At 46.5% G+C, this 23852-nt stretch overlaps 1 protein-coding gene across 48 annotated transcripts in view; it reads left to right on the forward strand.

Moving 5' to 3' along the window:
- The window catches only part of Ank3 (ankyrin 3), a 642120-nt gene that overhangs the window by 538569 nt on the left and 79699 nt on the right, over nt 1–23852 (forward strand). For 39 of the 48 annotated variants that reach the window (XM_031347661.1, XM_031347659.1, XM_031347665.1 and 36 more), the window contains 2 exons: nt 3103–3226; nt 7563–7665. In XM_031347661.1, coding sequence (XP_031203521.1) covers nt 3103–3226; nt 7563–7665 — 227 coding nt within the window. Of the gene's footprint in view, nt 1–988; nt 1648–3102; nt 3227–4895; nt 4908–7562; nt 7666–23852 lie in introns of those variants that run through there. The other 9 variants (XM_031347655.1, XM_031347668.1, XM_031347660.1 and 6 more) reach the window with 7 other exon arrangements.

A 23852-nucleotide genomic window follows, 5' to 3' on the forward strand; every position in this document is an offset into this window, starting at 1 on the left:
GGAAGGGTTTAAGGGAGCCCCACCCCTAACTGGGGTATTGGTATACAGCTATTGGCTGTAGATAGCTGGTCAGGGAGAGTCACTCTTCTCTGGGGGTGTGGCCAGGGGTGTGGCCACAGGTAAGTTGCTTCTGCACCATTGGATGGCTGCACACCCTTGTAGTTAGGGGCTGCACTGATGAGACATTGGATTTTAAAAAACAAAGCTGTGAAGGGACAGGGAGGTGTTGGAATAGGGAAATGACGAGGGGGGGGGAGCGGATATGAACATATTGCATTGTGCACATAAAATTCTCGAAAAGTAAATTTAAAGAACAAACTTAAAAAAAGAAAACACCATACTGGGCACAACGACTTAGGTTTCAAAGTACTTTGCTAACATCCTAGACTAACTACCGAGCTATTCTGGTGTGTACATCAGAACGCCGCTGAAATGGCCTCTCCTCCGGCGTACCCCGGTGGGACTTGCGGGAGAGCTGGCTAGCTCCTCATTGCCCACAATAGCAGGACGCTTCCCCATAGGAGAGAGGCCCCACGTTTCAAAGAAGGGACGTTTTAATAGGAAGGTGGCAGGGTCACCTCCTAGGTCCAGTCTTCTCCTTCTGGCCATTGTCACCCCGCTCTTCGGTCTTCGGGGACCCTTTCTGGAGTGAAAAGCAGTAAGCAGAGACTTCCTGGGCGTGTTCAAGAATGGAGCGAACTCTTGCCCCAACTCCAGCAGAACACTTCCAGCAGAGCGTCTGTCTGTCTGTCTACCACCCCCCCACACCCCACCCTACCCCCCGTTGATCTGTGAGCGAGGCGTTCCTGGGGACTCTAGTGTCACAGCTGCTTCCCTGGCCCCGCAGTTTCCCAACCTCCACCCAAGGGCAGGCCCTCCCTTCTTTCCTGCCCTCCTTCCACCTGACAGGGACCATAAATAACAGAGGCTCCCGGTGTTCCCAGCCGAGAACAAAGTTGAAAGTTTGCCTGCAGCTCCGGGCCACTCCTGCTCCGGTCCCTTCTTTGTTTTCTCCCTGGGTTTGTTTTTCTTCTACCTGGCTTGGCTGTTTCTTCCTTCACTTTTTAAGAAGAGCCCCGCTTCAAGTCTCTCAGTTGTTCAAGTGCCCGGGCTCTCAGGACTTGTGAGGGTCCCAGCTAGCTACTCGGGCTGTCCTGGTATCAAGTTACTGAAAGTCTACACCCAGGCAGTCCTCATATTTACATACAAATAACTCCTGGGTTTGCATTTATGTCACTATTGGGTCCTGCAAGAGGCTTGCCAGAGCGTCCTTAATCCAATCAGAAGGCACTTTGAAAGGATGTCTGTGGAGTGGTCAGAAGGATGTTCGTCGCTATTAAGTGTTGCCACACAGAATTTTTCGTGTGTTTCGGTCTGAGATTTTTTTTTTTTTTTGAATCTTCGGAGTTAAAAAAGTGAGGAATGATGTACAGTTGCTCAGTTGCCTTCGACAACTTGGAGATGCTGAGGGAAACTCCGCAGCCCTGGTAAAGAAGATCTGACTAGGGAAGGGTTTGGATCCACACCAGCCTGGTGTGGATTGGGGCTGGTGTGGACAGCTTACTCTAAACCTCTGCTTAAGGAATTCCTGGAAGCCTCTGGAAAGTACTCCCCAACCCAGCGTGGTGAAAATGGCTTTGCCACACAGTAAGATCTTTCTTTAATTCCTGCGTGGTGGGTGCTGGTTCGGGTTCTGACGGAGAAATATGCAAATACCCCTCCCTTGGGAATACTTAACATAGTGTGACATAGAGTAGCATCAGGAAGATGATATTCAGCTTTTTACATTTGGGGGGGAAAAAGTTGTTGCCACTGTGTTTCAAGACCTGATTGGTTGCTTAAAAAGTTGAGCTCCTGTGGTTTCGAGAGAGTTGAAATGAATGGGAATTGTAAACAGCAGTGAATGGAGAAGCCAGCCGGGAACCACTTGAGAGAACCTAGCTTATACACATTTGGAATCTCTTTGGGTCAGCCAAAAGAGATTTCTTGTATCTAGAAAAAGAAGAAAAGTAATTTTAAAGAGAGACCGGGCTTACTCGTGTGGAGGGAACTTCAAGCCGCCTGTGCTATACCTTGGGTGGGATGGGAACCATCCCAGAGGGCAAAAGACGATTGAAAAACCTGCCCTGTTGCTCTTGGAATGTGGTTTTCCATGTGAGCTCACTAGGCACACAGAGCTCGGAAGAGCGGTTTGCATGCATTAACTCTTTGTGTGACCAGTTGGAGCACAGTCCCTATGGTCCCCCTTTCTGGCTGCAGGAGCCCCTAGCTCAGGCCACATCTTCCCTAAGGCAGAGTTAGTTGCTTTGCAAGTAGACTTCAAGCGGTGGGAACAGCTGAGCTGACTCTTTAATCTGAGATGTTTAGAAATAGTTCAAACTTAAGGCGCTCAGAGGTCTCCCAGGCAGGCAGGTAGGGCTCCCACCATTAACTCACAGAACTCGGAATAGATATGCCCCAGCGTGAAATCCTAAGAGGAAACTGGTTTAAAGAACAACCACCCATCTCTTTCCCAGGCAGGTGAGATAGCTCAGTTGGTTTAAAAGCACTTGCTAAGCCTGACTGAGTTTGATCCCGGAACCCACACAATGGAAGCGGAGAACTGACTCGTGCTCATCCTCTGACCTCCACAGGTGCACTTTAGCATGTGCACACTAACGCACACAAGTCGATAACTAAATAAAGCCATCCCCTCCCCTCACTTTAAGGACAGTAATAGTGACATAGGCCTCATTGTGCAGGCTGTCTCCATTCAAACAAGATGCCTTCATCACGGATGGTAAAGTGGGGGAAGGGGGGAACTCACCTGATAGATAAGTTCCATCTCTCTAATTAACTGAACCTGGGGGACTGGAAGGGGGCAGGCATCATTAACACTAACTGGGCTTTCTTCTTTAGTTGGCCCCTGCAATGGGGAACTAACCTCTCCCTCCACTGTTTCTTTCTGTATGGCAGTTTAAAAAACTAAAAACAAAACAAAACAAAAAAAACCTACAGGGGCGCCTGGGAAGGAGATAAGACCAGGAGCGTCCGTCCGTTTTCTCCCCGATTGCCACATTGTCCAGAGGGAGGGCTTCTGACTGGCTTGTTCTCCACCTGCAGGCGAAGATGCCATCACAGGGGATACTGACAAGTATCTTGGGCCACAGGACCTCAAGGAGCTGGGCGATGACTCCCTGCCTGCCGAAGGTTACGTGGGCTTCAGTCTTGGAGCCCGTTCTGCCAGGTACTGTATTATCACTGGGTGGATTTTTTTTTTCTTTATCAGAGTTTGCTTACAACAACCATGATCTGTCATGAGCCAGCATCATTGCCATCTCCCTCATGACTCCAGAATGTGCTCTTTGAGTGCCATGTGAATCCTGTGGAGTGTTCTTCATGTGAACGCACACTCGCGCACGTACACACAAGCGCACGTTCACTCTATGCACACGCTGTTATTTTTTTTTTCTCATCATTTGCAGTGTGTCGTCTCTCTCCTGTGCTAGAACAGGTCAATCTTTGCTCTTCCCGTCTCCCGTTTTGCAGTCGGCTTCCAGCATGGTACCGCATGAGCTCCCAGATAAATGGGCAAAAACCAACCCGAGTCTCATGTTTCCAAAGTAGCTTGCTCCCTACAGGAGGACCTTTCTAGTTACGATATGTAAGGAATTTGTATGCCGATCATTTGCTGTACTGGTTAGTGAAGAATTAAATTTGTGGTTGCTACACAGCACCCTTGATGATAAAAACAAACTGTAAACTGTCTGCCGTGCATAGGCAGTTGAGGTTGTGTCATTAGTGTGTTGGTCAGTAGGCCTGCTAGGAGTGCGACTGTGACTTATTAAGAGTCACAGGCAGCAATGGCTGCTAATTCAGTCTGAACAGCTGAAGGGAGAAAGCCTTGACTTCCAAGTCAACTCACTGTGTGAAGGAACCGGACCTTGTCCAAAAGGCTGGGAATTCTTTTCCCCTGGTGTGGCTTAACAGCGTGTTTGCTGACTGTCAAAGTTATTTTAAAGCTAATAATTAAACCTTCTAAGCCAGAGCCCCGAGGACATTTTCCTACGGTTTAGGAATCCGCTGTAAAAAGTTTCATTGTCTAATAGTAAATGGCACTTCCCACAAAGTAAACCTTGGGGATTGTTCCCAGGTAGGTTAGTGAAACCAGTTTACATACTGCGAGGCCTTTTCTTCGGAATCTCAACATGACCTAGTAGAAGGCTTTTTTTTAATAAATACATTCCTAAAAGGCTCGCAAATCTCATCGGAGCATGTGTCACCAACGAGACGAGAGAGGGGAGTTTTTAAAATGTACAATATTTCAATCACAGAGTCTAAGAAGTTATAACTAAAACGCCTGGGTCCTTCAAGGATCTAGATTTTTTTTTTTTTTGTCTTTTATGTAGAATTGGGTACCATTTATACTCCCATGGCAAAAGCTGCTTTCTCCTTCCTTGCTAGAAAATCCTAGCCATTTCCTTCCACTGAGCTATGAAACCTGAGTGTTGCCTCTTGTGATTATTATTATTATTATTATTATTATTATTATTATTATTATCATTATTATTTTGTCTTAAGACCATGTTAAGGACTTCTTTTCCCTGACTTTGGCCAAGCCATTACTGATCACTGTTATGAGTCCGCCATGGCAATTCATGTTATGTTCAGAGGCAAATATTTCTCATAGCGTGTGTTTATAGCTATCTCTTTAAATTATTAATAATTTACTAAAGCATATTGTTAGAGCATTATCAAGTCGATTGTTCTGAGTGTAACATTTAAAGGGACATTCACCTATGATTCATTCAACTATAACATTTGTTTTTTTCTTTTTTTTTCCCTGTCTGGTTTTATTTTATTTTTACATTCTGTTTCTCTGGTTTTCCTTTTTTCTAAAAATACCCCCAAAATAGTCCCAAGATAAGGTAAGAAATGTGGCGCTTCTATAGTGTTCCTCTGGCTGTCCCCAACCCATATTCCCATATTTTTGGTTTGTTTTTTGTTTTTTTGTTTTTGGCATTTGTGCTGTGCTGTGCTAGCCTGCAATGTGCTTTTTTTTAAAAAAAAAAAAAAAAAAAAAAAAATTTTGTTTCGTTTTAGGAAATCAGTTATGCTTGGGAAAGGGGAAAAATACAAATCTGTGAAAAAGGAATCTTACCTGTATTATAGTAAATGGACACTTAAGAAACGCCCCTCTCTTAACAAGTTTTGTAGAACGCAGTAGAACGCATGAGCAAAGGGAAAAGGGTTTGCTGGTTCTAAAGGAGAAGTCCAGTGTGTTTGCTGGTGGCTGCTTGTTTGAGCTGTCTTAGACATCCTAATAACAGGAAGCATGGTTTGCTAACGAGCCCTGCGTCTAACACTTAAGATACAATGATGGCTACAAATAATCTCTCGGACCTTAGTTAAAAGACAACTGAAAGCTGTGTAGTGATGGTGCACACCTTTAATCCCAGCACTCGGGAGGCAGAGGCACGTGGATCTCTGAGTTCGAGGCCAGCCTGGTCTACAGAGTGAGTTCCAGGACAGCCAGGGCTACACAGAGAAACCCTGTCTCCAACCACTCCTGCACCCCACCCCCCCAAAAAGAAAGAAAGCCAAAAAGATCACAATTATGTAACCCCCTCTTAAAAGCTTTTAAATATTTGCCTATATACAATACAACTATGGCCCATCTCTACATATCAGGGAATGCCAGTCCTGATTTGAAGAAACGAGTGGTTGAGAAAGTAAAAGAACAGTGTTAAAGGAAAGCGCTCAAGAGAAGCATATGCTGTTTTGGAGAGAAGCTAAAGGTCTAGAAAGAGGAATAATAAGAAGAAACAAAGATGAGAAAGGAAGCTTGGTCACATGACCAGCCTGGCAGTGCAGCCCTTTGGCTTGCTGGGGAAGCGCCTCTGTGCCTGGATGGTGCTGGACATAGTCAGTAAATATTTGCTAAGCATGTTTGGTAACGGCCTTGGAATGAATGTTAGTTGTGAGTCAGAGCATGCGATTCGGTGAAAGCTGAGACTCTGGTCCTGAAGGAACGGCCCAGCCTTTGTACAGCACTTAGAGTGATGTGTGTAATGGCTAATGATATTTCAGCCAGGAGGGAGAGGAATCTCACTGTGCAAAGTGGGCGTGTGCCCCTTGTTCTAGTCTTTGTGCGCTTCTCATGTGCACATGCGCACAAGGCAAAGATGATGCCAAAATCTGACTGGGTCAACTGATGGCGGTGCCATGACTCCAGCTTAGACCCACATTATCAGTTAAGTGGGCAATATTAAAAAGCAAACTACTAATTTCCCGTGGTCCTCATTCCCTATACCAATGAGGACCCTAAGATAAAAGGAGTCAGTCGGTGTGTATAATAGCAGTTGGAGGTATTTCATGGCTGGGCTAGGGAGTCAGGTCTAGGCTTCACCTCACCTCTTTCCCGTCCGAAAGCTCTGATTCATGAAGGTTAGATGGGAAACCTCCTCACAGAGAGATGACAGGATATCCTTCTCTGAAAGCTTGCCAGTTAAGTACGGTAGGGTAGCGGGAGTGGCAACTTGAGCTGTTTCTCGAAGCCACCATCCTCTTTCTCCCCAGAGGATCATGAGAAAGCCAGTAACCCAAGACTCAGATTAGTGATAGCCGCGCTTCACAGGACATATGTGGATATATGGCGCCTTAACCAAGATGATACTTTAGAATTATCCTCCCAAGTCCTCATAATCTACTAGCTTTCAGTTTAAGGGTCCACATAGGCAGAGTGTGGGCTGCACCCTGGAAAATTCAGGGACGGTTTTATGGGAGAGTCCAGAAAGGATAAGAGTAGCGGAAAAAAGTCGAACCAAGGAAAAGCAGGATTTGAATACAGGGTATGTGAAGATCTCCTGGAACACAAGCAACAAGTGCATGTGGCTACGTCTCTATTTCCCTTCTTGAAACTATCCTAGAGAGACAGCTCCAAACCAGAGCTCTTAGTACGTAAAGCCATAGCTGATTGCCAGTGACTCGCTCACAGACCCCCACCTCAGCACACACAGTGCAGGCTAAGTGTGATAAGCAGCAGAGTTGGACTGGAGAGGCACTCTTGTTGGGGCCAGAGAGATAGCTCAGTGGTTAAGGGCATTGGCTACTTGTCCAGAGGACCTGGGTTCAATTCCCCGCAGCTCACAGCTGCCTGCTCCCCCAGTTCTAGGGATCCCGACATCCTCCCACAAACATGGAGGCAAAATGCCAATGCACATAAAATAAATAAATCATTAAAAAAAAAAAAAAGGGAAGAAACTGGTGTTATCAGATAGAAGCTTTTCTTCAAAGCCGTGCTGGTTTGGCGCCATAGTGGAATATCTAAAGTCACCATGTGCTTCATCTCAGATTTGACCCCAAATTGGCCAGATCTTAACATCTCAACTGTAAAATTCAGTCCATCGAAAGAATTTAATTTTGATACCATTCCTAAAAAAAAAAAAAAAGAAAGAAAGAAAGAAAAAGCACATTTGTCGGTATTTTTAGCCATCTTGCCTGTTCTTAAAGTTGCATGCCTTTATTTTCTTTCATCCCATCGTCACCTCCCACTGTTGAATGGGTGACTGTAAATACAACAGCCTCCGCTCCTTCAGTTCGGATAGGTCCTACACCCTGAACAGAAGCTCCTACGCGCGGGACAGCATGATGATCGAGGAACTCCTGGTACCATCCAAAGAGCAGGTAAGCTCTCAGTCCCATAACAATGGCAGGTATTTGTGTCTATGTCTATGTCTATATCATCATCTATAGCTAATCTATACATCTATACCTCTCTATATCTAAATCTAATCTACATATCTATATCTATATCTAATGTATATCTATGTCTATATCACCTATGCTGTTTTTGATTTAGTGTTTGTAAATTTGCAGGTGCTAGCCAGTTAAAGAAAACCAGTAGCTGTACCATAGTCAGAAAACGACTCTCTCTTTTGCGTATCCCACGGAGGGGAACTTGCGGTGTCTTGGAAAGGACACCTATGCCTTTCTTGTCTCTAAGTCAAATGCATTTTCTGTTCAGTTAGCTGACATCACTCATGTGAACGGTCCCTAAGTGAAGTGTGTGTGTCCCCTGGAAGTGCATGGTGAGCTGTCATAGATTAAACCAGTCGTGCTTTGGGTTCAGTTCAGTTCAGAGTTTGCCAAGACGTGGTGGTATTTTCTGCTGTCCCAGCATCTCTGTGGGTTCATTCATTGCTTGTTTAGTTTCTTCTTCATGGTTTTATGGTTGATTGGGTACCGCATGCTGTCAGAAGACCCGGGGACACAGTCCTGCTGCACACGGGTTGAGAACGGTCCTAGAAAAATGTAGAGATAGACACAGTGCCTGGTTTTGAATGATCACGGTAGGGTCCCAGTGATTGATGAATCTGCGTAGACCACAAACCAACTTGAAGGTAGCTTGTGGTATCTCTCTGATGGCACAAGGTGATGACAGTCACCCACACCCAAGCTAGAGTTGAGCAATAGGTGGTCAGCCCTTTGGAACTCCCACGTGTCTGGACACGCTGATGTCACACCCACGGGTGTGTGTCGTATTCCGCAATGACCTGCAGTGAATGCTACATTACACTGGCTAGAATGTTCTTAGGAAGCAGGCCTTCCAGGGGGAAATACAGGAGGCTTTTCAGGGTGAGACTTTAAAGAAAAATAACCTTTGTATGATGATTATAGGTGTGGCATGTGTCATGGGTTTTAGGTGGGTGTAAGTCCGAGACAGCCCGTGTTAAAAAACTAGTAATCGACTATGATCTTTGGGTGTCTGATGTCACCAGGTGTTGGTCGAGACTTTTCTAAAGAGCCTAGTATGCTCATCCTGGTTCTTGTACATTCCCAGTTACATGAGGTGGTAGACAATATATTGATGTCATTCTTTGTGCTTTAAGGGAACCCCACATAACTTTGCCCTCATACAAGACCCATTGTCAAATCCTCATTAAATAGAATTGTGGCCATCACTTCTTAGGTATTTGTTTCAGAGCAAGGGTCTGAAATTATGTTTTCCACCATCAGCAACCACACCGTATTTGTGGAGAGACAACCACGGCCAAGGCAACTTATGAAAGAAAGCATTTAATTGAGAACTTGCTTACAGTTTCAGAGAGTTAGTCCATGACCATCATGACTGGGAGCATGGCGGCAGGCAGGCAGGCATGGTGCTGGAGCAGTAACTGAGAGCTTACATCTGATCCACAAGCAAGTGACAGAAAGAGAAAGACTGGGCCTGGTGTAGGCTTTTGAAACTTCAATGACCACATCAGAATCAAAGTATATATCAAAAATTAATGTTCTCGATGTTCCTCGCTTCCCTTGGTTGGTTGGTAGCTGTCATCAAGAAGGGTGGACTCAGAACTAATGATGTGCGAAAAGAAAGGCCCAAAGGTTCAAGATGAAGCTGGCACTCCTGGAGCCAGCTGCTTCAGTCTTAGGGCAGTGGTTCTCAAACGTCCTAATGCTGTGACCCCTCATACGCTTAATGATGTGTTAGCCGCCAATCCTAAAATTATTTTCATCGCTGCCTCATAACTATAATTTTGCTACTGTTATGAATCATGATGTAAATATCTGTTCTCCAATGATCTTAGGTTACCCCTATGAAAGGGCCGTTCAACCCCAGAGGGGTCACGACCCACAGATTGAGAACCACTGACCTACGTGACCATCTCTACCCTTCTACAATCAGTCAGAGTCCACAGCACACCAAGAGCCTTTAGGGGAGAAAAAAAGCAAACAAAAGCCCAAGATGTGTAGAGATGTTTTCTTTACTGTTAGGTTGTCAGTAAAGGCTGACCAGTCAAATCCTTGACCAATGTGAGGGGAATGTGAATCATAAAATATAAGGGTTGGAGAGATGGCTCAGTGGTTAAGAGCACTGACCAGAGATCCTGAGTTCAATTCCTAGCAACCACATGGTGGCTTACAACCGTCTGTAATGGGATCTGATGCCTTCTTCTGGTGTCTCTGAAAACAGCTACAGTGTACTCATATACATAAAATAAATAAGTAAATCTTTTTTTTAAAAATGTTTTAGGGGCAGAGGTGGCACACACCCTTAATCCTAACACTCTGGAGACAGGGATGGATCTCTTGAGTTCAAGGCCAGTCTGGTCTACAGAGCAAGTCGAAGGACAGCCAAGGCTACACAGAGAACCCCTGTCTCATATAAAAAAAAAAAAAGTTTTAATCAAGGTTATGCAGGAGAGTCTTTGTGTCATAGGAGAACAAACGCGTCACCAAATTTTTAGGAACAAATTAATTAAGCCAGCTACTTACTTCCCAACTTCATCTCTAGAGCAGATAAAGCAAATCTGACAGTGTGTGGGGGATGTTTTTTGTTTTGTGGGTGTGGACGCATGGTGTGTCTAAATTACTGCTTTATTGTTGTGAAGATATACTACAACCAGGGCAACTTAGAGAAGGCAGCATTTAGTTGGGGGCTTGCTTAGTGTACCAGAGGATTAGTTCCATTCTGACTATCATGACAGTAGACCATCGTGGCAGAGAGTGAGCGTGGCGGCAGGCAGGCAGGCAGGCAGGCAGGCATGGCGCTGGAGCAGCGACTGAGGGCTTAAGTCCAGTCCAGAAGCAGAAACGCAAAGCCTACCCGTCACACCCTCTTCCAACAAGGCCATACCTCCTAATCCTAATCCTTCTCAAGCAGGTCTACCATCTGTGAACCCAGCATTCAAATCTATGAGCCTATGAGGGCGCATTCTCATGTTAACCTCCACAGTGTGTGTGTGTGTGTGTGTGTGTGTGTGTGTGTGTGTGTGTGTGTGTGTGTCTGTCTGTCTGTCTGTCTGTCTGTCTGTCTGTGTGCATGCATGTACTTGCAGAGGCCCAAAGTCAATCTTGTCTGGTGTCTTTCTTGATTATGCTCCTCCTTAGTCATTGACACAGAGTCCCTCTTGGAACCAGAGCTAACTAATTTCACTTACTCTGGCTCGTCTTCTTGCTCAAGGGATGCTTGTCTCTGCCCTCCAAGTGCTGGCTTTGCAGGCAGCCACCACGCCTTCCTGGCTGGGGCTCTGACCTCCGGTACAGCAAGAGTCTTTATCCATGGAGATAACTACCCAACCACGTCCCCTCTATATACGTTTTCCAAGTGGTGATTGTCGGATTTGGGTGCCAGGGTAGTTGCGTATTCTGTGTAGCTTTTTTTTTCTTATACTTTGTATGAACACCTTTAAAATAACGTTTAAAAGAGGGGAACAAAATTTTGAGAAGGTGTGTTAACCGTGGAGAACAAGAAGCAGGTGATTCTGGGAAGAGCAGCTCTGAGAAAAGAGCCTTCTGAAGGCCCTGGGAGAGCTTCAGAAGAAATGTTTGCTGAAGGTCATGGGTGCATTTGAATTAAAATCAAAGAATCAAAAATGAATGGTCCGGGGCTGGATAGAAGGTTGGTCTGTTAAGAGCACTGGCTGCTTTCGCTGAGGACCCACGTTCAATCCACAACACCTACACGATGGCTCACAACTGTCTGTAAATTCAGTGCTGGGGCCTCCAGTGCCACCTTCAGGTCTCCCCAGGAGTTTGGCACGGCAGTGGTACACATGAATGCACACAGGGAAAACACCCACCCACAATAGATCATACAAAGACAAATGGGTAGTCTGTCTTTTTCACCTCATGTCTGTAGTTATGGATTTCCCAAGTCCTGCTCTGGCTTGTTGTCGATTTGGGAAGCATGGCGTACATTTTAAACAGTAAGCATTCTCAGACCACTGATCCTTGGCTTGCTCTCAGGTTCAAAGCTACACACCACTGTCCAGCCAGAATGGCTCTTGACGAATCAAGGTAGGAAATAGACACAGATGGACTCTGTGAACTTTCTTCCACAGAACAGGCCCTGCCCTGGCTGAGAACCGCCCCTGCTTCTTCATCCTGCTGACTAATATGTTTGTACATTAACCATAATTAAAGTACAGTTGAGATACAAAGGTAGCCTGGGCTACCGCCCCCTGACCCCAAGATCTTAGTTCCTTTTCCGATTGCTTTCGTGAAATGCCCTGACAATAATAACTTAAGGGTTGATTTTAGCTTACAGTTCAGGCCAAAGTCTGTCCAGTCTGTCTGTCCTAGCAGGAAAGTCAAGGCTCTTGAAGCAGCTGGTCACGTTGCTTCCATGGTCAGCAACCTAGAGCAATGAACGTGTGGTTGCTAGTGCTAGGTCCACTTCCTCCGCTGACAAGGTCCTGGATCCCTGCCCTAGGAAGCGGTCCTACCCACACTTCACTGTAACTAGGATACATCTTCCCACATCAGTTAACTGAGTCAGGGTACCCTCTGCCTCTCAGCCATCACCAGAGGCCCATCTCCCCATCAGTCCTAGATCCGTCAAGTTGACATTTGACATTGACAGTCACACTGCACTGTGCCACCCCAGGATCTCGTGCTGAGTATAGATACATGTGGATGCCAGAGCCTGACAGATGGGACACGAGAGAGGTCAGCATCCATTATGTCCCCCACCCCTCGCCCCCAAGCCTCAGTCGCAGTCTGTGAACTGCTTCATTCTCTCCCCATAGGAACATCCCCTTTCAGCTATGCCCCTTGGTCATCCATGAGCCCCACTTTGGGCATAAGAGTAGAATGGTAAATTCATCTGTCAGCACCTTCTAGACAATTTCCCCGCCCGTGAGAACTTTTAACACCGGGATTGCTTAGTTCCTGACTCAGTTGGCCTGGGCAGGATCAGGCATGGGAATTTCAATGTCGAATTGTGTTGGATGCTGCTGACTCAGAGGTCTTAACTGCAGGTGCATAAAGGCGTCCCTTATGGCTCTTTTCAAACACCAAAGATGTCCACAGAGAGACTCCCCCACAGCTGGATCCTAAGCCGGGTGGTTTCTAAAGCTCCAAAGCTGATTTTCAGATGTCCATCCAGCTAGGAAACACAGGTCGCTGCACCTCTGACTGTGGCCTGTGGCCTCATGCCCCAAGCTCCCCCACACCACACCCACTTATTCAGATTACATCAGCACTGAGCATGGGCTAACCTCTGTCATTGCTTCCTGTATAAGGCCACGTGACTACAGCAACTGCAGTTGGAATTATATATATCTAGATATGGTTAAAGTGTATGGGAAGGCATGTGTAGATTTTATGATGATAATTCTGCAGTCTTATGTAATGGACTTGGACATGTGAAGATGAGAGTATCAGGTGGAGCAGGGATCCTGAATTTCTCCTACAGACAGCTATATATTGATCAGTTGCCATTTAGTGTATTTGTTTCTAAGCCCTGATGTCTGTGTGTCAGGTTGTCTTAGAGTGGCATCTGTGTTCCAGGCTGCAGATGTAGCCCCAAGTTGGTTGAAATGCCTAGCTAGCATACATGGAGCCATGGGTTTAGTCCCCAGCACTACATAAACCCAGGTATGGTGGCATAGCCCCTGAGAGGTGAAGGCAGGAATTCAAGGGCATCCTTTACTACAATAGAGTTGAACTCCTTTACTACAATAGGGAGTTCAAGGCCAGCCCAGGTCCATGAGATCTTATATCAGACCAGCCAAGCAGGAAATGCTGGGGAGATGGTTCAGTGGGTAAAGGTAGCTCTTGCTACCATGCCTGCTGACCTGCTGACCTGCTGACTTACATTCAATCCCCAAGAACTCACTCTCGGGCTGGCGAGATGGCTCAGCGGGTAAGAGCACTGACTGCTCTTCCAAAGGTCCTGAGTTCGGATCCCAGCAACCACATGGTGGCTCACAACCACCCGTAATGAGATTGGACGCTCTCTTCTGGTGCATCTGAAGGCAGCTACAGTAAATTACACAGGAGCGAGCGGGGCCAGAGCCAGCGGGCCGGAGCCAGCAGGACCAGCAGAAGTCCTGAAATCAACAGCAGCCACACATGATAACTCACAGCTACAGTGTACCCATACACATAAAATAAATAAAAATAAATCTTTAAAAAAAAAAAAAAAAAAAAAAAGAACTCACTCTCATGGCAGAAGCAGAAAACAGACTCCTGCAAGCTGCCTTTTGACCTCCACACATACTACATGTCATATGTGCTCATGCATGTATATATACATGTGTGTATACATGTATGCATATATATGTATATGTATATACATATATATATATGTATATATACATACACTAAACAAGTTTAAAATGTAATTTAGAAAAAATTTTTAAAATGTATTTCGTGTGTCTGGGTGTTTGGCCTATGGAAGCCAGAAAAGGGTACCGGATTCTCAGGAACAGGAATTATAGATGGTGTTGAGCCAGTATGTTGGATGCCGGGGCTCGAAACCCCAGGGTTCCCCAGATGAGCAATTAGTGCTCTGAGCCACTGACCTAGCTCTCCAGTTCCTAAACTCTACTACTACTACTACTACTACTACTACTACTACTACTACTACTAATACTAATAATAATAATAATAATAATAATAAAAGACTATCAACTATATTTAGACTCATTTCTAAACCTTTCCAAATAGATGTTAATGAAGAGAAGGGAGGAGGAAGAGTCTCAAAGGAAGCCTGGGCTGTCTTAAAGGAAATCAATGGGTGTCGCCATTTCTTCTGTTAGAATTATTGAGAGCAGCTCTCTAGTGTGGCTTATGACATGATGGCGCATGGTCCGCATCAGCTAACCCTGGACTTCTACAAAGAATGGAACTGTGCACCTTAGGTGGCAAGGATGCTCATGGCAAGAGTAAACGTGGGACTCCGAGTGCCTGGATTTACCCTGCACTTCTTGGAGGCATTAATTTACTTGTATTTCACCTCAGCCATGGGAGATAATTTCTTGGCCTCGTTTAAGGCAGAATCCACATGACTGGACTAACTCGCCCCGTGTGGGCACAACTTGAAGTAGCAGGGTCACTGGCCACCCCGACTGCCTCTGGTTAGCAACTGCAGTATCCCTTCCCCTTGCTCGATGGGGAGAAAGGCCAGGAAGAAGCCAAGATAACATGACACCTGTTCTCAGGGGTCTTACACCTGGTGCTAATTTCCATGATTGCCATGTGCCTCTCTGGCCCACTGTTTTCACAGGAATCTTCCCGATTCTCACTCCTAACAATTATTAACAGCGTGCTTTAAACATCAGGCCACGGGTATGAGATAGGAAGAACCAAAGTTTCAAGGCAGGCAAGTTAACCACCGTGAGAGGAATGGAAAGGGCTGACCTTTGGCTGGGTTTCTGCTTACACGCCTGCGAATAGCAGTGCCAGGCTCTGATGGCCGACTCTACCTACCCGACCCACTTCTCTGTCAGATCACTTAAAAAAATGGTAGAATCTCCTTCTCCCTTCATAGGCTGAGACCCAAACATGGCTTTTAGGGGATTTCTTCTCCTGCAGGGAGCCTTACAAAGGCTTACCCACCCCCAAACCCCCAAAATGAAGTTGGAGCCAACCTAGTAAGACTCAAATTTACCTAGGCCTAACAAAAAAGGTGTGTGTGTGTGTGTGTGTGTGTGTGTATGTGTGTGTGTGTGTGTGTGTGTGTGTGTATGTGTGTATGTGTGTGTGTGTGTGTGTGTGTGTGTGTGTGTGTGTATTGTGCATGCATTCATGTAGAGGTCCTGGACAACTCCAGTTGCCAAGCATGGTTGCAAGCTTTTTTGCCCATTGAGCCATCTCGCAGGCTGCATCTAGCCTTTAGATAAACAGGCTAAACCCTAAAGATGACTGCCACCAACGTTTCTGGGAGTAAAACACTAGAGCGGCTAGAAGCAGCCCTACCCGCATCAAGAACCACTGAAATCTTTCACAGAAACCAGTCATTCACTTTCAGTCGCCCCACATCCCAGTGGACTCGGGGTCCCTGTCTTTACTAATATCCCAGCTGCAGGTGGCAATGGAATCTGATGTAAACACCCACGTGTCCATAGCAACACTGCAAGGCTCTCGGCATCTTCAAGTGATAAGACTATTATTCCAGGCTTTCTGTCTTGGAACAGATTAATCGAACTTTAGCAAAATGAAAGGAAGGTAAGCTGAGCTTCCAATCCTTCAAGAGAATAGCTATAAAAGAGTGAGCATCCCTTGTACTTCTGCTCACTTAGGGACAGCATAAAGAGAGAAGTGGGACGGATGCCCGGTCCCCACAGATGCTCCGCCCCTACAGATGCCCACTCCCTTCTCTGCTTGGATTGCTTTCCTACCTCAAGCTTACTTTTTTAGTCTGTTAGTGTTCATTTCATAAACGTTGCAGTTTTCTCTTAACCCAGCGAGCTCTCAAGTGAGTGATGCAAGACTATTTAACAGCTCTAAGGCACAACAACTGAGCAGTATTAATCTATTTTAATCCTCTAAAATAATCTGGCTACCTCCCAACCAAAATCTCCAAGATACTGGCTTTCTCTGCTCCAGCTGTTTTCTTCTGTTGCCTCCTAGGTCCTCTCCTCTGGCTAAATCTCCCTCTCCCTCTCCCTCTCCCTCTCCCTCTCCCTCTCCCTCTCCCTCTCCCTCTCCCTCTCCCTCTCCCATCAATCGCTGGCTGATCAGGGAGAGTCTCAGAATAAGGATTTCAACCAGGTATGGGGGTGCAGAAACCAGCATTTGAGTAATGCAAAAATGATCTTTATACAGTGTACAATAACATTATACCAACATCAGTCCACATTCTGCCCTCATGACTTTTGCCTAAGGATGCAGGGCAGGCTTTCCAACAGTAACCTGTTTTCAAGGCTTAACTAAAGCGCTTTCTAATCAGTCTTATCGACTGCCTGAATGCTGACCATGGAGGTAATTCTGCAAACACCGTTGGAGGCTGTCACAGTGTGCAGGCGGCGTTGGTCACATCTTCCGACCTGGCGCGCGCTCAGGGAGCTCACAACCTGAGATTCTATTCTACTTCCTATGAATTAATTTTTTTTTCTTTTAGAGACTACTATGACTTTGTATATCCTATGATGCATTATGGGTTGTTGAACTATTTGATGTCTTAGCCCATGACATGCAAATGGGAGGGTCCTCCAGAACATGCGCTTGCTTTCTCAAAACCTTGACGTTTTCACCAGGCAGTAGTGGCGCATGACTTTAATCCCAGCACCGGGGAAGCAAAGACAGGCAGCTCTGAGTTGGAAGCCATCCTGGTCTACAGAGCAAATTCAGGATAGCCCACGCTACACAGAGAAACCCTCTCTCAATAGCGTTACGTCACTCATGTCAGCAACAGGAAGAAAAGCTTACAGCTGTCCTTCCGTGTCTCACTGCAGCGACCCCCCCCCACTCCCACCACACTCGCTGACTCTGCTCTTTCTTCTGCTTATGCCACCTCTAAGCAGGACTCAGAAAAGGGGCACAGTGGCTGAAGAGAAGCTAGCTTCAAATGAAAGATTTGCTAGATAGTCCCCAGGGAGATAAACACCTGGCCTGGTGATATTTAATATGTTGCTTTCTTCCTGGAAGTGCTTGGCCAGCAGTACCTGGGGGATCCATTCAACACCTCACAAAGATGGCTCGGTAAGATTACGGGTCTGTTTTTAAGGCAGAGGAATTGGTATTGTGAGTTCCTGAAGTCTGTGGGGTTAGTTAGCGGTGACGTGCCGACCGGCTCAGCTTTCAGGCCGGCCTTGGTTAACCTTCTTCTGTTGAACACCACCAAATTAGATAGAAATCAGTCAGATTTGGGAATCTAAATGAACCATGCTTCATTATAGCCTAAATTCTAGTCTCAACATAAGCTTTAGAGGGGTGTGACAGCATACACTTGTCACACCAGCTACTGGGGAGGCTGAGGCAGGGAAATCACAAGTTTGAGGTCAACCTGGTCTTCAAAAAGAAGCCAGAAATTTAGCTCACTGGTAAAGAGCATCCCTAGCATGTTTTAGGCCCTAAGTTCAATCCTAGTACAAGAAAAAGCCTTACATGGCAATAGTAGTTGCTTTCGGGAGAAGAGAAGGCCTGCTCTGTTTTCTACATTCCTACCTGGTTGTCGGTTCTGTTCCTGTTTTTCATGTAGTGCAGGCTGGACTCAAAATCACTGGGCACCTGAGAATGGCCATGAGCGTCAGATCTTCCTGCCTCAGCCTCCTGAGGACAGGATTAGAGAAGTGTACCACCATCCTTGGCTTGAGTTAGGTTTCCTTTTGTGGAATCCACATCTGCAGTTTCTTGGTTTTGTTTTTAATCTAACATAGGTAAACTTAGCATGTAGCCTAGAGTGTCCTTGACCTTTGGATCCTCCTGCCTCTTTGTGCCTTTCTTGGGCTGGTGTAATAGGAAGAGCCGCCATCCCTGATGGACTCTGTTTCATAAAAGATTTCATGTGTTTGTGCTGGCTAGCTCCCCTCGTGCTCCTAAGCCACCCCTGCAAGTGTCTCTTCAGTTGCTACGATAAATCATAAATGGCTGTGAGCAAAAGCAATGAGGAAGAGTTTCTTTGGCACTCCAAGGTTTCAGAGTAGAAGCCCATTGTGGTGGTTGGGGGGAGGGGGTGGAAGTTGAAGGGTGGGGGAAGCCGCAAGCAGCAGGCACGGTGGCAGGAACTGGAAGCTGGGAGATCACATCTTTAGCCACAAACACAAAACAAAGAGCCAACAGAAAGTGGGACGAGGCTAGACCCTTTCAAAGCCCGCCCACTGCGATGTACTTCTTCCTGCCAAGATCCAGCACCTCCCCAAGACAGCACCGACAACTTGGGGCGGGGCAGGTGTTAAAAATGCCTGAGCCTATGGGGGACACGTCTCGTTAAAGCCTCACACCACCCATGAAGAGATACTGCCATCTATTGACTTCGTTTACTTTGCTGTGTGTGAGCAGCATGCATGTGTGCGAGTGATGCGCAGCGTGCGTGCGTGATCTTAGGCATGTGCACACCACAGCTCATGTGTAGAGATCAGAGGACAGCTTTGTAGGGTTCTTGCTTCTCCAGCTGTCAGTACACACTGGGCTAGCTGACTCACAAGCTTGTGGGCAGTTCTCAGGCATCCAACTCCGTTGTCCCTCTCAGTAGCTCAGGATTTCCCCAAGAGTTGTAGGGACCTCAGTTCCAGCCACACCAGGACTGGGGACTTTGACACTAGAGAGAATGTCAGGACCAGCCAGTCTGTGAAGCAGAGCTGGGGATGTTATTGAAGACGTTTTAATACAGGCTTAACCACGGGGGTTATGAGAACAGGCAGGGCTTGAAAGAAAGGCAGGCGACCCAGGGCCCCTGGGAGAGTGCAAGCTCACTATTTGCATAGCAACAGCCGTGAATAGGAATTTAGTGGGTTTGACATTACTGTCTTGTCAATGGGAGGTTGCTGAGGGCGCCTGATAGGATCGCAGTTGATAGGGTAAAAAAAGTCTCACCCACAGGGAATATTTCTTTTTGTGTGAGAGTTTCAGGCTCTATCTGGGGAAAATAATTCTGTCCTGCCTGAGGTCATAGACATTACCCCGGAGTCACTGCTCTCTTAGCTTGTCTAGATGACATCTGTGAAAGTAATAGCAATATCACAATCCTTTCCAACCAACATTGATTATTCTGGGATTCTTCGTAGCTATGGGTGTTTTCCTTCTCACGTCTCTGAAATTTTGTTCCTTCTGTCCTGCCTCAGGAATGCTTAGGGTACCGATGTGCGAAGATCTGCCTCTGCCTCTTGAGTGCTGGGGTTACAGCCAAAGCTCACCATGCTCTACTGAAATAGGTGTTAATCTGCCCTTTACAAACAGAAGCCTGGGGCTTGGGGAAGAGCTGAGACTCAAGCCTCCATTTGCTGCTGCCTGTCTCCTCTTAGGTGGCCAGGTTACCATGACCCAATGTCTGTCCTGTCTTGAAGCACCCTGGGGAGGGGGGAGGGGGAAGGGGAGGGGAGGTTCCACCTGGCTCCAGAGTCTCTTGTCATCTTGCTACTTGGAAGGCAAGTGCCCTACACTGAGCAGTCTCTGAAGTTTCAATTTCAGCTTAGCCAATCCAGTGGTTGCTCTCACCTCTCTACCCCCTCCTGCCCCCCCCTGGTCTGGAGAGTGCCCAGACCCTAAAAGTTTGCACAGAGAGATGCATTGCAACATTATATCAGGGTAAAAAGCAATGCTCTTCAGCTATTTATGCCTTGGTGCATTAGGCTACGTGTATTTGAAATTGATGTCTTTCTCCGCCGCTGAAATGAGTCCATTCAAGCCAGATTAAAATATTTAAAAGGCAGGATCATTGGGAAGCTGTTCTTGGGCAGGTTCACTGATCCCAAGGAAGGAAACCAGGGACGGTCACCATGGGGAGGAAGAGAGAGGGGAGGAAGAAGAAAAGGATCATGTGCACACAGGGAGAGAGAAAACTCAAGAAATGCAGAGAGACGGGGGCAAGAGACCAAAATGTCTGCATTATACAGGGACAAGATTCTGGGAGATGGGTAGCCCCGCCCCTACGCTGGAAAGCCCCAAGTTAGGACTGAAGGATGCTGGGAAGTATATACTAGAAGTGTATACTGTATACTTTTGACACCGAGGGCTAACAGTCAGCAGTTGGGAGTAACTGGACGATAGAGCCAGCTAGATCTCTCCCCCCCCCCTTTCTTTTTCTCCCCCTCTTCCCCTTTCCTCCTTCTCTTCCTCCATCTCTTCCTTTCTTCCCTCTCTCTATTCCTCCCCCCTCCTGCCCTCTTCTATACTTAGTATTTATTCCCAGACTTGGGCTTTCTGGGCGTGTCCTGGTTTGTCAGACCAACACGTTCTGTTTATTCCCAGACCTGAACTTGAGGGTGTGTCCCGGTTAATGAGGCCAGCGTGTTCTTACTCTCTTCTTTCCTCCGATGTGTTGGGCTACAGGGATACTATTTTTAGAAAATATTAAGCTCTTGGAGACAGTGACCTCATCATTTAGTCAGGCTTTGGACTCCCTTGAATCATGTGCAGTGTGATGGCAATAATGCCCCAAGACGGGGGTGAAGACCATGGTATGCCAGTGGTCCCTTTGACTCGGAAGTAAAAGTCCGTAGGAAATCGATATGAACTGTTTTTAATATACTGTCCTAACAAAGCCACTGTGTGCCAGCCAGTGACTTTGTGTGGCCAGATTTTTTTTTTTTAATCTCTGAAAACCTCCTTTTCCTTAGCTGTAAAATGAGCGTAATGTCACTTTGCGGTCTAAAAGGTTCCGGGGACTTGGAGAACGTAAGCCAGGCAGTCTTTAGCACAGAATTAAGCACCTCGGATTGTCGGAGCACTGTTCAAAAGAAGGGAAAAGCCAAAGCGATAACTTAATCCTGTCATTTCCAGCACCCAGGAAGCTAAGGCAAGAGAGGATCGAGCCTCTCTTGAGCCTGCGGAGCCCGCCTGGACTATACAGTTTCCGACAAAGAAGTCAGAGTCACAGAGCAAGAATCTGTCTCAAAAAGAAAAAAAAAATTTTAAGAATTAAGCACTTTTTGAGTGAATAAACCGGACCTCGGTTTTTGTAAGATGCGTGTTAATATTCACATGGGAGCAGTCTGTTGGTACAAGCATCCCGGGTAAATGTCTGGAAAGTCCCAGGGTCTGGCCTGAAACTGAAAACGTTTTGGGTTTTGTTCTTTTCCTCGGCAAATCATAATATTTTAATACAGAAATCAAAGTCATCTGGCGAGACTAGAAGGCTTTATAGTTTAACACCAAGATGGCGTCAGTGCCAGGACGTGATTTACACTCTTGCCAAGTCTCTTATCAACCAATAAAAGACAAAGATGCTGAGAAAATGGAGAAACATGCCAAGGATCACAGGCCCGGCAGATGTTGCCATGGAAACGATCCGGAGCAAAGCATCCCCCTGTGCTCATTGGGGGTCATTTGCTGGAAGTTGTCTTTGTCTGTACCAAGTGGGCATGCAAACTAATCCCCTAAATACATGCACCCCCGTGCCCATGGCCAGGAGCATCTGTAGGGTAGTCAGCACCCTTGCAGCAGCAAATGCTGTTGGGAGAAAAGCTGCTGTTTCTCTGCGCAGGCGCAGGCCTTAGCACGAGCCCATGAATGCTGGACCCTCACTGGCCCTTCTAACTCCTTTCCTGGAATCGAAAAACTCAGATAATGACCCCACATTTCTGGTGATGTTGTGAAAACTGGGCCTGAAGAAGCCCACAATCACCTTTGAGCCACCTCCAATAAGTTCGCGGTAGCAAGGGTCGTCTCCCATAGGAGGTGCCAAGAGGAGTTGCCAAATTCAGCTACATGCGGCTCAGCCCCGAAGCTGGACTTTTTCACTAGGCACCACCTCGATCCTATGAGACCTAGGAGCAGGGGCTCACGTAGCCCATGCTAGCCTGGAACTCAAGTCCTGATTGAGGGTGACCTTGAACTCATGTTATGATCCTTCAGCTCTCACGTTCCAAATGCCAGGATTACAGGTGTGTGCTGTTATGCTAGGTCTATGGTGCTGGGAGGCCAGACCCAGAACTTCACGCGTGCTTGGCAAGTACACTGCCAGCTGAGGTGCATCCCCAGCTACTCCTTCCGTTTTAATGGTCACCCAGCGGTGTGCCCTGCTTAGCCCTTTAAACGGCTCTTGGTGGAGCTAAGGCTGTGCTTCGGAGCCGTGGTGGCCCTGAGCATTGATGGTAAAGACATTCTGAAATACATACTGTTTTCTAAAATAAGTAGATGCTGGCCTGTCCCAGCTCAGTTTTATCTAAATGCTAGCCTGTTACAAAGTGTGTGGAGACAGTCGGGAAAGGAAATTACCAATTCATGATCAGCCTATAAAACCGCAGGTTCCGACTCAGTTGCTATTATTTTGTGTCAGAAACCTCCCCTATAGTAAGAACATTTCTGGCAGCTCATATTTAAGTTATTTGGACTCAGGGCCACTCATAAACCTGAACCAACCTCCATGAACGGAAAAGCAGACTCTGAGCAGAAACTATTCTGGCACCCAATATTGGATTGAAACGCTACCTTTCGGAGGTACGTCAGCACATTCTAGCTCCCTGGGCTGGGCGGGTGTGCCATCTGCTCAGCTGTGGTGTGACTAGGTTCTGATGGGCAGCAAAGAGCTACAAGAGGCAAGGAGAGGAAGCAGATCCAAGGGGGTACAGGATCCTGGCAAGTTGGCACATCCTGCCTCATGAATATTACATGCTGGTGGGATACCTTTCTGTGTGGCATAATTCCTGGTTTTAATTATTAATGTCGCCAGTAAGTTTCTCAGTACTGGAGGTAAATAATTTACTGTAATTAACAAAGAGGTGAAAGATTATTAATTTATTAGACTTCAAAAAAAAAGAGAAATCTAAATGGAAAATTACCCAAAGGGCTACAGACATGCAACTGTAATTTATCCCCACAAACTGCGTCCCCCCCCCCACACACACACCTCACCACCATCTCCAAAAGTGCTAAAGTAGCTTTGTATTCAGTTCCTGGTCCCACTGGGACGGTTGGCTGCTGCTGGTCTCTCTAAAAGCTGCTCTAAGTGGCTAGTAGGACTGAAAGTGAGTTTCTCGAGTGGTTTGTTGCTCTCAAAGGTTAATCTCAGTTCTGTCCATTAGATTATTGCTGGGTTGTATTAGATTATATGGTTTTTTGTTTGTTTGTTTTGGTTTTGTGTTTGTTTGGGTTTTTTTTTTGGTAGATTGTTTGTAAGATTTATGTTAGCTGTGTGTTCCTGAGTGTGTATGCCTGTACCACATATGTACAGAGTCTTTGAGGGCCAGAAGAGGGTGTTGGGCCCGCTAGAACTAGAGTTACAGATGGTTTCAAGCCACTGTACAGATGTTGGGAATCAAACCTGGGTCCTCTGCAAGAACAGCCGGTGCTTTTAGCCGATGAGCCATCTTTTCAGCCCCAGCATCAAATTCTAATCACACTTGCGTGCTTGCGCACACATGCGCGCACACATGCACGCACACATACACACATACACACACACTAGATATGTCTTCTTGTCGCGACCACCCTCGACCAGCAAGAATGACGCAACACTCTCTCGGGCTCTTCTCATGCAGTTT

This window comes from Mastomys coucha, unplaced genomic scaffold, assembly GCF_008632895.1.
Source record: "Mastomys coucha isolate ucsf_1 unplaced genomic scaffold, UCSF_Mcou_1 pScaffold3, whole genome shotgun sequence".
Taxonomy (NCBI): Eukaryota; Metazoa; Chordata; class Mammalia; order Rodentia; family Muridae; genus Mastomys; species Mastomys coucha.